Source organism: Protopterus annectens, chromosome 5.part0 (genome assembly GCF_019279795.1).
Source record: "Protopterus annectens isolate FY-2018-M chromosome 5.part0, PAN1.0, whole genome shotgun sequence".
Lineage (NCBI taxonomy): Eukaryota > Metazoa > Chordata > Ceratodontiformes > Protopteridae > Protopterus > Protopterus annectens.
In genome coordinates, this window is record NC_056735.1 from 1,784,857,278 (window position 1) to 1,784,872,791 (window position 15,514).

The window sequence follows — 15,514 nt, forward strand, 5'->3', positions numbered from 1 at the left end:
CCCTGGCACAGCAGATAAGCCAAAGGGAAGTGCAGAGAACTGATAGTGCATGGAGCCTGCCCTGAAGCATAGGTATTTCCTGCAAGATTCCCTTACTGGGACGTGGAGGTAAGCTTCCTTTAAGTCTAGGATTGCCAGCCAGGCATCCTTGGCTAGCATGGGAAGAAGCGTTGCAGAGTTAGCATTTTGAATTTTGGAACTACCATAAAGGTGTTGAGAATAGAGAGGTCCAGGATAGGATGCCAGTTGTCTTTTCTGGGTACCAGAAAAAGTCTTGAATAAAAACCTTGTCCCCTTTGTTCTGCTGGGACAGGTTGAACAGGCTGATATTGAGAAAAGAGAGAACCTGCTGTTGGGCCTCCGCCCACTGATTTGGGGGTAGGTCTGGCCAACCATTTGGGGTTGGTAGTGTGTGGAATTGAAATCTGTACCCTTGGGAAACTATGTTCAAAACCCATTTTGTCCTGGAGTTCCCAGTTTTTTGCATGCAGGGCGAGCTTTCCTCCTAAGGAAGCAGGTAGTTAAGCAGGGCTTGGAAGGGTTAAGTTTAAAGTCATTGTGCCATTTTTCCATAGAGGAGTAGCTTACTACTCCCTGCTTTGGAAGTAGGAGCCCCCCACTGTTTAGGTCTGTGTGTAGCCTGAGACTGTAGCCTAGGTGGTCTGCTGTTCCTGGGTTTGGACTGAGAAGGCCAAGAAGGGACTGGAAAGGACCAGTTCTTTGAAGGCCAATGCCTACTGAATCTGGGAGGCTGCACTTGTAGAAAATCTTTTCATATATTTAGCTTTTTCCTCCATCCTTTTGAGGACTTCTGCTTTGTTGCCAAAAAGGCAGTCTTGGTTTAAGTGGGCATCCAGTAATTTAGCTTTTACATGATCTGGCAAGTTTTGTTCCTTAAGCCAAGCATGCCTTCTAATTACAGACCCAGTGACAGCAGCCCTGCAAGATGCTTCTAAAGCATCCAAACCACATTGCAAAGTATGTTTACCAACTTGTTCTGCAGAATGCATTAAATCCTGTAATTCTTTATGTTCAGTACAGTCAGGAATCAACATCATTTTCTGTTTAAGTAGCCCTATAACATGCTGCTGATAATTTAACATATGAAACTGGCAATTTAAAGCCCTAATGGCCAAATTAGCAGAAGTGTATACCTTCTTACCCCATCTGTTTAAGGCTCTAGAATCTGTATCAGAAGGGGTGGGATTTTGGCAGCAGTAGCCTTAATGCCTTTTTGTCCTTGGGAAATGGTCTCTGGATCCGCAGAAGGGTTCTTGAAGAGGAACTTGTGAGAGTCAGGTACTCTGTAGTACCCGTCAGGTTTTCTGGGAGCTGGAGGTAAAGTGTCTGGGGTAAGGCTAGATTCCAAGAAAGCATCATCTACAATGTCCAGAACAGGAGGGATAGCTAAAGGCCTGTGTTGAGGAAGGAGTAAGAATTCCCCAAGTCTCTTTTTGGACTCAGGAGTACTCCTGGCATTCCCAGTGGAAATGCTCCCTAAGAGTGTTCAAGGTTTCACTGAAAGAAAAATCCCCTGGAGGGGAAGCAGAGGGAATGGAATCCTCTGCATCAGAATCCTCATAAATACATAAGGGCAAAACCTGGTAATCAGAAGGAGCAGAAATATCAGATTCCTGATCATTAAAATCAGAAAGAAAATCAGTTCTAGGTCTCTTAGAGGGGGAAGAGGCTGGCTTCCCCTAATTAAGGTCTTCAGCTATTCTAAGCATTTAAAATAACGTGGATTCCAAATGGAAAATACTGTAATAACCATAAAATAGGACAAAACCGGTAGTCTTGATCGGTGTAAAATAAATTTAATACAACACTAAAACGTGAATCAATGACTCACGTTTTAGTGTTGTATTAAATTTATTTTACACCGATCAAGACTACCGGTTTTGTCCTTGGTGGCTGTGTTTTTTATTTTATGGTTATTCTAAGCATTTGTTTTTTAGGCATATGGGCCTGAGCCTGCGGTTTGGTCATCAGTTTTCTAGGTGTGGTGCGAGTTTTTGGCCTGGTTAAAAACAATGGTGCATGTTTAATGTGAATGTCTGTAGGCCTGAATACACCCTCAGAAGCTGGTGCCTGCACAGCGGCTCCGGACCCATCCAAGGTAGAGACATCCACAGGTTCCATAGTAGAAGAAGCATCTTGCAGCATACCAGACTCCAAATGGGTCTCAGTAGAGGCATGCGAATCAGAAGTAGCGGGTATCAGGGGCTGCGAAAGCGCCTCAATGAGTACCGGTGGACTGGCGACTAGCTTAATGGAAGTGTCGCCGGCAGTTTTGGACCTATGCGGTCTGTCTCTGTTTTTATCTTTACGTTTTTTCGGAATATCGGTAGTCGGATGGCTTGACAAAGCCATTTTGGTGTACACAGAATGAGTACAAAAGTAATTAGCTGCAAAAATAGCCCAACGATGAATAGTTTGGATGTTGAACAAGGCACAAAATCAACGAGGGGTGTCGTGGTCTGGGCCTAAACAAGGGATGCAGTAAGAACAAACATCTCTACGAGGTATTTGCTTTCCATAGGTAAGACAATTGTAAAGTTTTACTGACATCGGGTAGAGCAAAAAAAATTATCCCCAATGAGGTACTTAGTTTTTTTGAAGACTCTGGGTCTGAAACTCGAAAATGAAAATTTCAGAAGTCGGCCGACCGGCACTTGCGAACTACTTCTGCTTCGGGCACCGCACGGCAAGAAAGACAGATGTAATGGCATCGGCTGCATGTTTTATACCCCCTGATGACCTGACATCAAGAAAGAAGCGACAGCATCTGACGCAGAAATCTGAAGACACTGGTATTCAGGCCGGCTGAGGGCTAATTGCAGGCAGATAACCCAAATGTGATGACTGCAACAGTGAAACACGAAGAACATCTACAGTTATCCGGCATTTACCAGTCCCCGTAGGTGCCAGTTAGAGTTTACAGTGCTAGGCTTTACTCTTACCCCAAAACCCCACAAGAAACATGAATAAGCTGAAACCTGTTCTGTAGTAAAGCTTAGGTGAATTAAGGCAATGAGTTGGAGACGAGCTATCATGTACAGACCTAAATCAGAGTCAATTAACTTCTACTTGCACTGCAATTCTTATGCAAGTTGACTGACTGATCAGCTCAAGCGATCCAGATTACCCTCTTAATGGGTCTTGCAGAGCCAGAGGCTTAAAAGTCAACCAGAGCACTTCAGTAGTAATGCTGCAACAGCATCTTTTTGTTTTAAATTTCCCCCACAATAAACAATTCATCTACAACTACACAAGGATTACATGGACAAATGCAGCAGAAAGCAGTTAAATCTTAGGTGGAAGTCCATTCCCTAAGGTAATACTGAAGATGAACACAATTTAATACTGATTACTACAACCATCTGAAAAACAGCCAAAAAAACCTGCTTTCATCATTACACAGTACAAAAGTGCAATTTACATTACTTATTAACTAGCATTACTACACATCTGCTATTAGTCGTACCTCTTCAGTGACATAAGAATACATTCGATAGTTTATTCTCCAGTTCTCCTCAGTGGCATCTACATAAAACCCAGCACCGGTACCAAAGTCCCAGCTATCATCTTCTCCTTCAATATTGCAGCCACCTATGTGGAGGGAAAAAAACTTCTTTACACAGCAAGCAAAAAGTACAGAAGAGCAGATATTCAAAAATGAGGATTATTACTACAGTATCACTCTCAGTGCTTGGGAACTGGCTTCAGATGAATGCCATTCATTTGGTGGCCCGACTACCAGAATACTGTACACTCCCCTACAAAGGGCTAGTCTTGCCTTTACACCATGAACAATAGGGCATCAGGTATAAAAGGGGAAAGCAGACCATGGCATTTTTTATGTTACATGTGCTCCTAATTTTACTGTTCCTACTTGCAGCCTTAAGTATCAAGGGATGTTCACAAAGGTTACCACAACATGTAGAATACATATACACTTGGTGTAATCTTTCTGAGTAACTGGAAAACACACAAAATGTGGTAGGGATGTTCTTGAATACAGATTGTGTACACTTAAGGTAGGCGTTAATGAATCTGGCCCCTTATTTGTTTGTATGTATGACATACTGCAGTTAATGATTATTACCATTATAAAAAGGCAGAATTGTTCTTAATACTCTTAAGTACAGGTATGTTTTATGAATCATTGTGAAAAATCTAGTGTGTAAAGTTAACTTTACTGTTTAACGCTACATTGAAACTAAAGTATTTGTATGTATCATTACTGTCTGTTGACATGCTGTAGGTGGATTGGATTCTCTAAATTGGCCCTAGGCATGAGTGCGTATGTGTGTGCACTTTCCGTGGAAGGTTGGGTGCTGGGCTGGCAACTCGACACCGTAAAACTCCACTGCCAATCATGAGCGGACAGGGGATTGGCTGTGGCGACCCTTAACCGGGAAAAGCCAAAAGAAGTAGTAGTAAAACTGTCAAACAGGTATTCCTGCAAAGTCCGGCTGGTGAGGTTGGGATGGGGGGTTCTCTTACATGAGGAGAATTGTTATTTTTACGGTGCTATCAAAACAGGATGTGGGGAAAAACAGCAGGTTAAAGTAAGAAAGCACCTCTAACTCTTCAGTGTTTGCATTTCTGTGTATAGAAAGAACAGTGGAAGACCATAGAGGTCTGTTTTATTTATAACACCTGTGCCTGGAAACATCCAGTCAGGAAATCTTTCAGTGAAGTCCCACATGAAAGTTTTTAAAACAAACTTTCAATACTGCAAGGCGACACAATTGGCAAACTAAATTACACAGTAGCTGGCCAAAATAAAGCATAGATTTCTTGACATGCAAATATATGCCATAACAAAGTAGGCTTATTCAGTATACAAAAAAATGAAAGCAAAGTCTCCCAACACAGTACATAACTCACTTTAATGCAGACTTGTCTACTATACAATTCCATACAGCAAAGACCTCTATTATCAGCACATAGCTGCAGTGATGAGATCCACAGAAAATGATAGATGTAATCACAAAGATTTATGAAGAGGTAGATTATAATGTTCGTACGAGTACATAGAAGATAGAACAAATGGGGATACATTTTATGGCAAAGCGTAATTTCTTGTGACATTTGACAGTGTAAGAAAGTACAGGAACTGTGTTATCTTACAGCTGCAGATCCAGCTGTCCTCGAAGGCGGCTTTCAAGGACTCTCTAAAGGAGAGGTTAAGAACAGACCCAATGCTGAACAGAAGTTTATTCCTTAGTTTGCCAATGCATACAAGGAATTTTGAATTATCATGCCCATTACTTGACTTGGGACTGGTCAAAAGATGACAGAGGACTCAAATCACTAGGAGAGATTCTCCAAGTAATGGCATTTGGGAGGGATAGGCAGACAGGCACGTAAAGGAGTTTGTTAGACAAAGAGCTGAGTGATGCTAAGATGATAGTTACATTTTCACTCTATGCCAAGGAGCAAGCTAAAGCCAAGAAATTTATGTTTGACCATTGGTTTTGGCACTTGTTGGAGCTGGCTGGGTAGAAAGAAATGACAAGGCACTGGCCTGCTCTCCTCTTCCAGTGGGTCACTAGGGGATGGCATGGCTTAAGGAATGAAACATCCTGCGAGCTATAGTATGACCGTTCCTTGCCCAGTCTGGTTTCATTCTTGACACATAACAGTTTACCCCCTTTACAACCTGCACATGGGAAAACTGGCCACCCCCCCATGTGTAGACTCTGCCAGATGGCAGACTGTCTTGAGACAGGTCACACCAAGGGATCGCCATGTTTTGGAAAACAAGAAGTTGAGACGATAAGTGAAGTGGTAGTAGAGAACCTATAAGTGTACAGGTAGCTAACAGACAATCCTGGAGACCATTAACGAGCCTAGCTCAAATTCCCAATTGCCACAAAGCACTGTCTGGTTAAGTGGCTTGCTTAAGGTCAAACAATAAGCAAATTAAGGCTCTGAGAATATATATCTATACACACACACTGTGTGTGTGTGTGTGTGTGTGTGTGTGTGTGTGTGTGTATATATATATATATATATATATATATATATATATAGATATATCTAGATATAGATATATATATATATATCTAGATATACAGACACACACACCTATATTTTTATTAATTTATGCTTTGCTGACTGGATTAGCCTCACTAGGCCAGTGGCCTCTTTTTGGAAGGAACCCAAGGCTGTATTCATATAGACTAGGGGAATTTTGGCCAAGATACCAGGGAACTTCCTGTAATTTTTTTGATAAGTGTCTTGGGATCTTTTTTATCCACAAGAACTTGCCATTAAATCAGGCAGATGTGACCTCAGTTTAACATCTCAATAGAAGGGTGATACACTCAGAAGTGCAGCACCCAGGGGGCATGGCCAAGATGGCAAGTTGTTAGCAGCACAAAAATTTTGCTCTGTTTTTTTTTTCAGTTATTCTGACTGGAATATTCAATTTTAGCACTAAAACTATATACGTAAACATTTTTATTGATCAACAAACAACTCTGTTGAAATCAAGAAGAAATACCAACTTTTTGAGAGTCTACATAGTTTTTTTTTCTGTCAGAAGTCTTTCGATCAAATCCAGTTATGAGTCGCTCTAAAGCTTCTCCTCAGGAAAATACAGTGAAGAAGGAACTACAATCAATTATTACAAGCATTCAAGATCTTCCAGTGAAAATGGATAAGTTGGAGAGTAAAATGGCTAATATTAAACTAAGAAAAAACTTGATTGGCTTAATGAAGGTATTAAGAAGCATTCAGATCAAATCTCTTCTATAGAGTAAATGACATAGATGGAAGGCTGACTGAAAATGAGAATCAAGTAAAATTTCTCCTGAAACAAAATATTTTTCTTTTAGAGAATGTAGAAGATTTGGAAAGCAGGTCCAGGAGGAATAATATTAGAATATATGAAGTGCCAGAAAAAGAAGGCGACAGTATGGTACAATTCCTGAATGCCTGGTTACCAAAAACTTTAAACTTACCATAATCACTTTACTTCGGAATAGAGAAAGCTCATAGGCCTCTCTCAAATACCTCTTCAACAAACAATCCATCTGCACCAAGATCTATAATTGTTAAATTTCTCTCTACCCAGGATAAAGACTTGCTATTAAAAAACAGCCTGGTCATAGCCACTTGTTTGTTTGTTTCTTTCGGCTTTTCCCGGTTAGGGGTCACCACAGCAGAACTTTGGTCCGCTAATGATTGGCAGTAGATTTTAACGTGCTGGCTTGCCGGGCCTAACGCACAACCTTCAACAAAGGAACGCCCATTCACACATGTCGCCACACAGAAGACGCTCTGAGAATCGAACGGGCAATGTCTAACTGTAGCCTGGTCATATCCGCTAATACAAATAAATGGCAAGGCATCAGATTTGACAAGGATTATACTTCTTCAGTGATCTCCAAGAGAAAAACCTGCCTTGCACTAATTAGAAACTTAAAGAAATCATACATGAAGGCTCGGCTCATCTTCTCTGCTCTTACAAAAATCAAGGTTTTTCTTTCGGGTTTTCTTTCTTTCTGAAGGTAAAAAAAATATCTGTCAAAAAATCTTTAACACATTGGATGAAGCTATGGACTTTGCGCAGGAAAAAACACACTTCTGGATAAATCAGAAGAAATGGATTTGTCCTCAACAAGTTTAAAAAGATAAGCAACTAAAAATGTATGGATTACTAAAAAATATAGTAAAACGTTCTGAAAAAGTAACTTTTTTTTCTTTATTTGGGTATTCTTTGTGTGCGAGTGTGTTATGGTCTCTCAGTGTTTTAATATCTTCTGAGAACATCACAATTCTAAGGTAAAACCTTTTTATTTTTCTTAATCAAACAGTAACTTAAACAGTAATTCACCATATTATATTTACAGATTAATGTTAATTCACATTAAGTGTAAGTTGATAAAATCTAAGTGTTATAAATTAAGTCACTTTAACAATAGCACTTTGCATCTTATTTGAACAGTCTAGCAGATAGCTATCACATAATATTAAGCTCTCCTAATTTAATAGGAATGTGTTAAAACTAATGAGCAGATTTCATCACATCACCATATTAGAGTTTAGGTACAAGTTTCATATATAGTGATAAAAGATACTATAGAAATACATAACATTTTACATGTGTCTATCTACTTTATATCATTCTCTTATTTCTTATTCATTTATTTATCTATTTTTTTTTTTTTACTTCTTCTTTCGGCTGCTCCCATCAGGGGTCGCCACAGCAGATCAACTGTTTCCATTTCTTCCTGTCCTCTGCATCTTGCTCTGTCACACCAACCATCTGCATGTCCTCTCTCACCACATCCATAAACCTTATGTTAGGCCTTCCTCTTTTCCTGTTACCTGGCAGCTTCATCCTTAGCATCTTTTTCCTAATTTACTCTGCATTCCTCCTCAGCACATGTCCAAACCAACGTAATCTTGCCTCTCTGGCTTTGCCTCCAAACCTTCCAACCTGGGCTGACCCTCTAATATACTTATTCCTAATCCTGTCCATCCTCGTCACACCCAGTGCAAATCTTAACATCTTCAACTCTGCCACGTCAAGCTCTGACTCCTGCCTTTTTGTCAATGCCACTGTCTCCAACCCATATAACATAGCTGGTTTCACTACCCTCTTGTAGACCCTTCCCTTTCACTCTTACTGGTACTCGTCTGTCACAAATCACTCCTGACACTCTTCTCCACCCACTCCATCCTGTCTGTACTCTCTTCCTCACCTCTCTTCCACACTCACCATTACTCTGAACTGTTGATCCCAAGTATTTAAACTCATCCACCTTCGCCACCCCTACTCCCTGCATCCTCACCATTCCTCTATCCTCCCTCTCATTCACACACATATATTCTTAGTCCTGCTGACCTTCATTCCTGTTCTCTCTAGAGCATATCTCCACCTCGCCAGGGTCTCTTCCACCTGTTCCCTACTCTCACTACAGATCACAATGTCATCTGCAAACATCATAGTCCACGGGGACTCCTGTCTGATCTCGTCTGTCAACCTGTCCATCACCATTACAAATAAGAAAGGGCTCAGAGCTAAACCTTGATGTAATCCCACCTCCACCTTAAACGTATCCGTCACTCCCACCGCAGACCTCACTGCTGTCACACTACCCTCGTACATATCCTGTACCACTCTTACATATTTCTCTGACACTCCCGACTTCCTCATACAATACCAGAACTCCTCTCTAGGCACCCTGTCATATGCTTTCTCTAAATTCACAAAGACACAATGCAACTCCTTCTGACATTCTCTGTACTTCATCAATACTCTCAAAGCAAACATCGCATCTGTAGTGCTCTTTCCTTGCATGAAACCATACTGCTGATCACTAATCATCATCTCCCTTCTTAACCTCGCTTCCACTACTCTTTCCCATAACTTCATGCTGTGACTGATCAATTTAATCCCTCTGCAGTTACTACAGCTCTGCACATCACTCATTCTTAAAAATCAGTACCAAAACACCTTTTCTCCATTCCTCAGGCATCCTCTCACTTTCCACGATTTCATTAAACAATCTAGTTAAAAACTCCACTGCCATTTCACCTAATAACTTCCTTTTAATAAGCTATTGATTAAAATAAGGTAAACTATCCCTGATAGCGGGAGATGGGTTTGTATTGGTGTGCAGATGAATGGATGACTTAAATGAACGTTTTGTATGCGAGTATCCACAGCTTGTTTAAAAAATCCATTAAATGCAGTTTAAAAAAATGCAGCTCACCTGAAGTAGCTGTGAGTGTCCCACAGTCTTACAAAACATATTTCTCGCTCAGATATATGCACATACCTCTTTTCTTGTTTGGGGAAGAGTCATCAGCCATGCCTCACTGTGTAGTGGTTACAGAGACATTGTGAATATGCTGAAGCTAGAGAAGTCTAAATTGACCTATGTGCTGGATGGAATGTTGAGACGGAGCAAAGTAGGAAGTGAATAGCAAGTTGTTTCTGTAAGTTTATAACAGGGAGACTTCTTTTGCTGTAAACAAAGAAGTTATGTACTCGCCATAATGTCCCATCTGAGTAGTTGTAGATCATTTGTCTTCAAACTGTGGGTTTCGGATCCACCTCTGATCAGACATGGCTGCATTTTCCAGCTATGGATCCGAGCTCCGGACTCCTCCCCTTACCCATAATGCCCCCATCTCCCTTCAGATGGGGTTTGTTGCCTAAAAGTCATCATATACCTGACCCAATATCACCTTATCATAACAAGAATCTTCATGACACCCCCAGATCTGGGCAGGGTCAAGGGTCACACACTATTGAAGTCTAAATGCAGACTGCATCCATGATAAGGTCAGGGGGAAGGCTGAAGACAAATGAAGTACAACTATTCAGATGGAACGTTATGGTGAGTACATAACTTCTTTATCTGAAATAGTTTATTCAATTTGGTCTTCAACCTGTGGAACAGAGTCCTCAGCTACCACAGACTCCTGGGTAGCCCTCATGGAAGGCTATTCCGGAGCACTGCAGAACCAAAAGATGCTCTGTTCCTAGACACAATATCCAGCTTGTAATGAGAAATGAAGGTGCGAGATGAGGACCACGTAGCTGCCGAGCAGATATTGTCCAAAGACACCCCCTAGACCCGAAGGCAGCTAACGTAACCATAGATCAAGTAGAATGTGCCTTCACTTGTCCTGGCAGGGACCTACCTTTCACAGCATAGGCTCGAGCAATGCACAAAGAAATCCAGCAAGCAACTGTTACACAGTTGGTCAGACTTACGAAAGGGTTTTGTCCTACGTAGAATAAATCTCAGTTGTCTATGAACATCAAGCAAATGCAGCTTGTATTCCCCTTTGTTCTGGAAGTTGGGAAAAAAAACTGGTAAATTTATAGTCTGATTAATATTGGCTTCCGAGGTCAGAAAAGATGGATTAGTATGCAGTGACACTATCTTTGTGAAAGATCATGTAAGGCACCTTAACAGAAAGAGCCTGAAGCTCTGACACTCTTCTGGCTGAAGTAATGGCCACCCAGAAAGCAGTTTTCCAGGTCACAAACTGCAAATCAACTGATGCTGCAGGTTCGAAGCGTGCAGAAACCAATGCCTGTAACACTAAGGTAAGACCCCACAGAGGCACAGAGTCCTTAACCGGAGGTCTAAGTAGAAAAGCACCCTTAAGAAAGGTCTTACAAAATTTGGAAGAAGCCAGGGAAGACATATTCAGCCCCACATGGAAATTAGAAATAGCTGCCAGTTGTACCTTAACTATAGAGGAACTAGCACCCTGATGAAGATGCTTGCCAAAAAAATCTAAGACTGCTGAAAGAGGCACCGTGAAAGGGTCCAAGGCCCGTTGAGTGGCCCATATGGAAAAACGTCTCCGTTTACTATGATACACCTTTCTGGTGAAGGATTTGTGAGGCGTAACCAAAATGGACTTTACAGGGGATGACAATCCAGGAGTCCTAATAATCATGGGAACCAGAGCAGCCAAGCCGTGGGCTTCAGACTGTCCAGATCTAGCTGAGGGACCCCTAAGGGATGAGAAACAAGATCCGGAACTAGATCCAACGTCCATGGAGGAACAACTAGGTGAGACCACAGAGAGGGGAACCAAACCTGGCGAGGCCAGAATGGGGCTATGAGGATCATAGTGCTCCCCAGGCTTTGAGCTTTCTGAAGAAATTGTGACATAAGCGGAAACGGAGGGTAAGCACAGAAGAGGTTTGGAGGCCAAGCATGAGCCAGTGAGTCTCCGGGGGCTTCCCACTCTGGGGGGGGGGGGGGTTCAGAGCAAAAAACTCACTGCATTTCGCGTTGGAAGGAGACGAGAAGAGATCGCAGCAAGGCCGACCTCACTTTAGAAAAATCTGTTCAGCTACTGAAGGATTCAAAGACCACTCGTAAGGCATCAGGATAGATCTGCTGGGCCTGTCCGTTAGAATGTTGGACTGCCCCAGAATGTGCGTTGCTACTAGAAAGCAGATGGTGGAGATCACCCATTCCCACACACTGATAAGGTCTGGTTTCCCCCCTTGTTTGTTGATATACCAGACTATGATATATTGTCTGTCTGAATGGCAATCATTCCTCGAGGAAGATGGGCATGCAGTGCCTGCAACACCAGAAGAACCACCCTCATTTCTAGAATGTTGATATGCAACTCGGTCTCAGAGGGGGACCACGCACCTTGGACCTTCCTTCCCGAGCAGTGCCCCCACCAGCTGGGAGGCGTCTGTGGTCAAGTGGTTTTGGGAAAAACAGGGTGAAAGGAACGTCCCTTGAGAAGATCCGGAGATTGAATCCACCACTGAAGGAGTCTCTGCATACCCTAAAGATATTCAGGAAAGGAGAGAGGAAGGTCTAACAGGGACCACTGGACCACAAGTGTCGAGTGAAGAACTCTCACATGAAGGCAAGCCAATGGCAGGAGATTGATTGTGGCCACCATGGAAGCCAATGCCCTGAGGATTGCTTTAGCTATAGGGACTTGAGCATGAAGAATCTGTAACACATGTAACCTTAAACTGCGAATCCTGTCCGGAGTGAGAAAAACTCTCATTTGAAGAGTGGCCAAATGTGCCCCGATAAAGTACAGAATCTGGACTGGCTCTAGAGAAGACTTGTTCAGATTAATGGTAATACCCAGATTGCTCGCTAACCGAATGAGGGAATCCCTGGCCTGGCACAGTAGATGCTCTGAGGGGGCAGCAAAGAGCCAATCGCCCAGGTACAGAAAGACCTGAATACCCTGGAACCTCAGGTGAGCTGTTACAATCACCACCACCTTGGTAAACACCCTGGAAACTGTGGTGAGACCAAAGGGAAGGGCTCTGAACTGGTAGTGATTAGCTCCCAGCCGGAAGTGAAGAAACCTCCGGGCGTGCCTCTCCATTTTGACGTGGTAGTACACATCCTGGAGATCGATCGAGGACATCCAGTCTCTGGTCTGCAGAAAGGGCAGGAAAAAACTGAAGACTGACCACCTGGAATTGTGTCTTGGCTACTGACCGGTTCAATTTGGACAGATCCAAGATTGGTCGGAGGTCTTATGTTTTCTTTGGCAATAAAAAGAAAGTACAGTTTTGTACCTACCATAAATGTAGATGTCCGATAGATATGCAACTGCAGTCATAACATATGGGTTGTCCTGCCTCATGCAGCCCTCGGTCGGCTGGATTCCAAAGTCTGGGTCCGGCGTCGGCCGGTGTCGCCTCCTCTCCGACGTCAGAACGGCTGGAGTATAAAGGCATCGGCCGACGCCATCTTCTTCAGTGTTTCTTGCCCCAGATGCCAGGTGCCCTCCTAGGAAGGCTAAATTTGGTGAATGGATAAACAATTCCAGACATGCACAACAGTAATAAACAGATACACCATAGGAGATATCCCCAGCTAATAGGAATAGGGGTAGTGGACCCATAAAGAAGGTTGCAGAGGGGTAGGAGGGTGGGAAAATCCGACTGCAGCTGCATATCTATCGGACATCTACATTTATGGTAGGTACAAAACTGTACTATGTCCTTCAAGAATGCAACTGCAGTCATAACATATGGGTTGAATACCATAGCCAAGCTGGGGGTGGTTGGAACTTAAGAAAGTGATGGTGTAGCTAAAATGCCCTGCAGGACTGCCGAAGCAAAGCCTGCTCGGGATCTGGAGTATAAAGGCAGGTTGTAGTGCTTGGTAAATGTATGCACGGAGCTCCATGGAGCAGCCTCTAGAATGTCCTTTGTAGCCACTCCTCTTAGGAAAGCTGTGGATGTGGCTATAGCTCTGGTGGAGTCTGGCCTAATATTGGCTGGCACACCTTTTCCATGAAAAGAATAGCAGAATCTGATGCAGTGTCCAATCCATTTGGAAATTGTTTGTTTGGAGATTGCTTTTCCTTGTACTCCAGCAGCATAGGCTACAAGCAGTTGGTCAGACTTTCTGGTGGCCTTAGTTCTGTCCAAGTAGTAGCGTAGTTGCCTGTGTATGTCCAAAGTATGCAGCAGTGCTTCCTCCCTGTTTTGAGGATTGGGGAAGAAAGTAGGCAGGTGAATGGCTTGATTTAGAGACACCCTGGAAATTACTTTTGGCATGAATGAAGGATTGGTTCGTAGAGAGACTCTGTCCTGATGAAAAATGAGAAAAGGAGGTACTGCCATGAGTGCCTGTATCTCCGAGACTCTTCTTACTGATGTGATTGCCAATAGGAAAACCGTTTTCCAAGAGAGAAATTGCATTTCTGAAGTTGCTGCTGGTTCAAAGGGAGGAAGGGTTAATTTTTCCAAGACGAAATTGAGGTCTCATGCAGGTACTGGCGGTTTCCTGGGAGGTTTGATATTCTTTATCCCTCTTAGGAACGGTCTTAGCAAAGGATGTGAAAACACAGGTGGATCACAATTGTATTTTGCTGAGATTGCTGAGGCATGAATCTTTATGGAAGAATATGAGAGACCAGTATGAAACATTTCTACCAAGTATTCCAATATCTGAGGTATACTTAATACTGTTGTATCCTGACCCCTGTTAGCATTCCAGATGATGAATCTCTTCCACTTGGCTGAATAGGTTTTTCTGGTGGAAGGTCTGCGTGCTTCCAGTAAGATCTCTTGAACTTTTTTGGAAAGAGAGATATCGGAAGGAGTTATGGTAACCTCCAGGCTGTCAGATGCAATGTTTTCAGGTTTTGATGAACAGTCCTGTAATTGTGTTGTGTTAGAAGCAGAGGCCATAGGGGCAGAGGCCACGGTTTGGTCCGAGTTATGCTCAACAGCAATGGGTACCAGTGCTGCCTTGGCCAGTCTGGAGCTATCAAAATGCCTGTTGGTTGTTCTGCTTTGATCTTCAGTATCACCTTGGTCAGCAGTGGTAGAGGGAATGCATAAATTGTTAGGGAATTCCAGCTGAAGGAGAGAGCATCCGTTTTCCAGGCTAGAGGATGGTGGGTCCTTGTACAGAACTTTTCCAGGTGATGATTCATGTGAGAAGCAAAGAGATCTATGTCCGGTCTTCCCCATGTCCTTGTTATTTGTGAGAAAATGTGAGGATGCAGCATCCATTCGTGTGGATCCAAGAAATTTCTGCTCAGCCTGTCCGCCAGTACATTGTCCTTGTCTGGCACAAACTGGGATTGCAAATGTATCTTCAGACTTAGGGATTTTTCCCAGAGAATCATTGTTAGTCTGCAGAGGGGATAAGAATGAGTGCCTCCCTGCTTGTTTATATACCACATAACAGTGGTGTTGTCTGTCCTTATTAGCAAATATCCTTGTTGAAGTGATTTTTCGAAAGTCTCGACTGCATGTATCACTGCCAACATCTCTTTTTGGTTTATGTGCAGATGCCTTTCCCTTGGTGTCCATTGACCTTGAATGCATCTGCCCTCCATGTGCGCCCACCATCCATGGTCTGAGGCCTCTGTTGTAATCATTTGACCTGCTTGAGGGTTGTTGAAAGACATGCCTTTGTTTAACTGACTTGTTTGAGCCCACCACAAAAATTCTCTTTGCAGACATGGAATGAGTGGGATTATGTCCTCTAGGCTTTGGCTGTGTTGGGAC

At 42.8% G+C, this 15,514-nt stretch overlaps 1 protein-coding gene across 4 annotated transcripts in view; it reads right to left on the reverse strand.

The window, feature by feature from the left end:
* The window catches only part of ESD (esterase D), a 678,542-nt gene that overhangs the window by 275,525 nt on the left and 387,503 nt on the right, over positions 1-15,514 (reverse strand). For all 4 annotated transcript variants that reach the window (XM_044071586.1, XM_044071587.1, XM_044071588.1 and 1 more), the window contains one exon: positions 3,488-3,612. In XM_044071586.1, the coding sequence (XP_043927521.1) occupies positions 3,488-3,612 (125 nt within the window). The remainder of the gene's footprint in view (positions 1-3,487; positions 3,613-15,514) is intronic.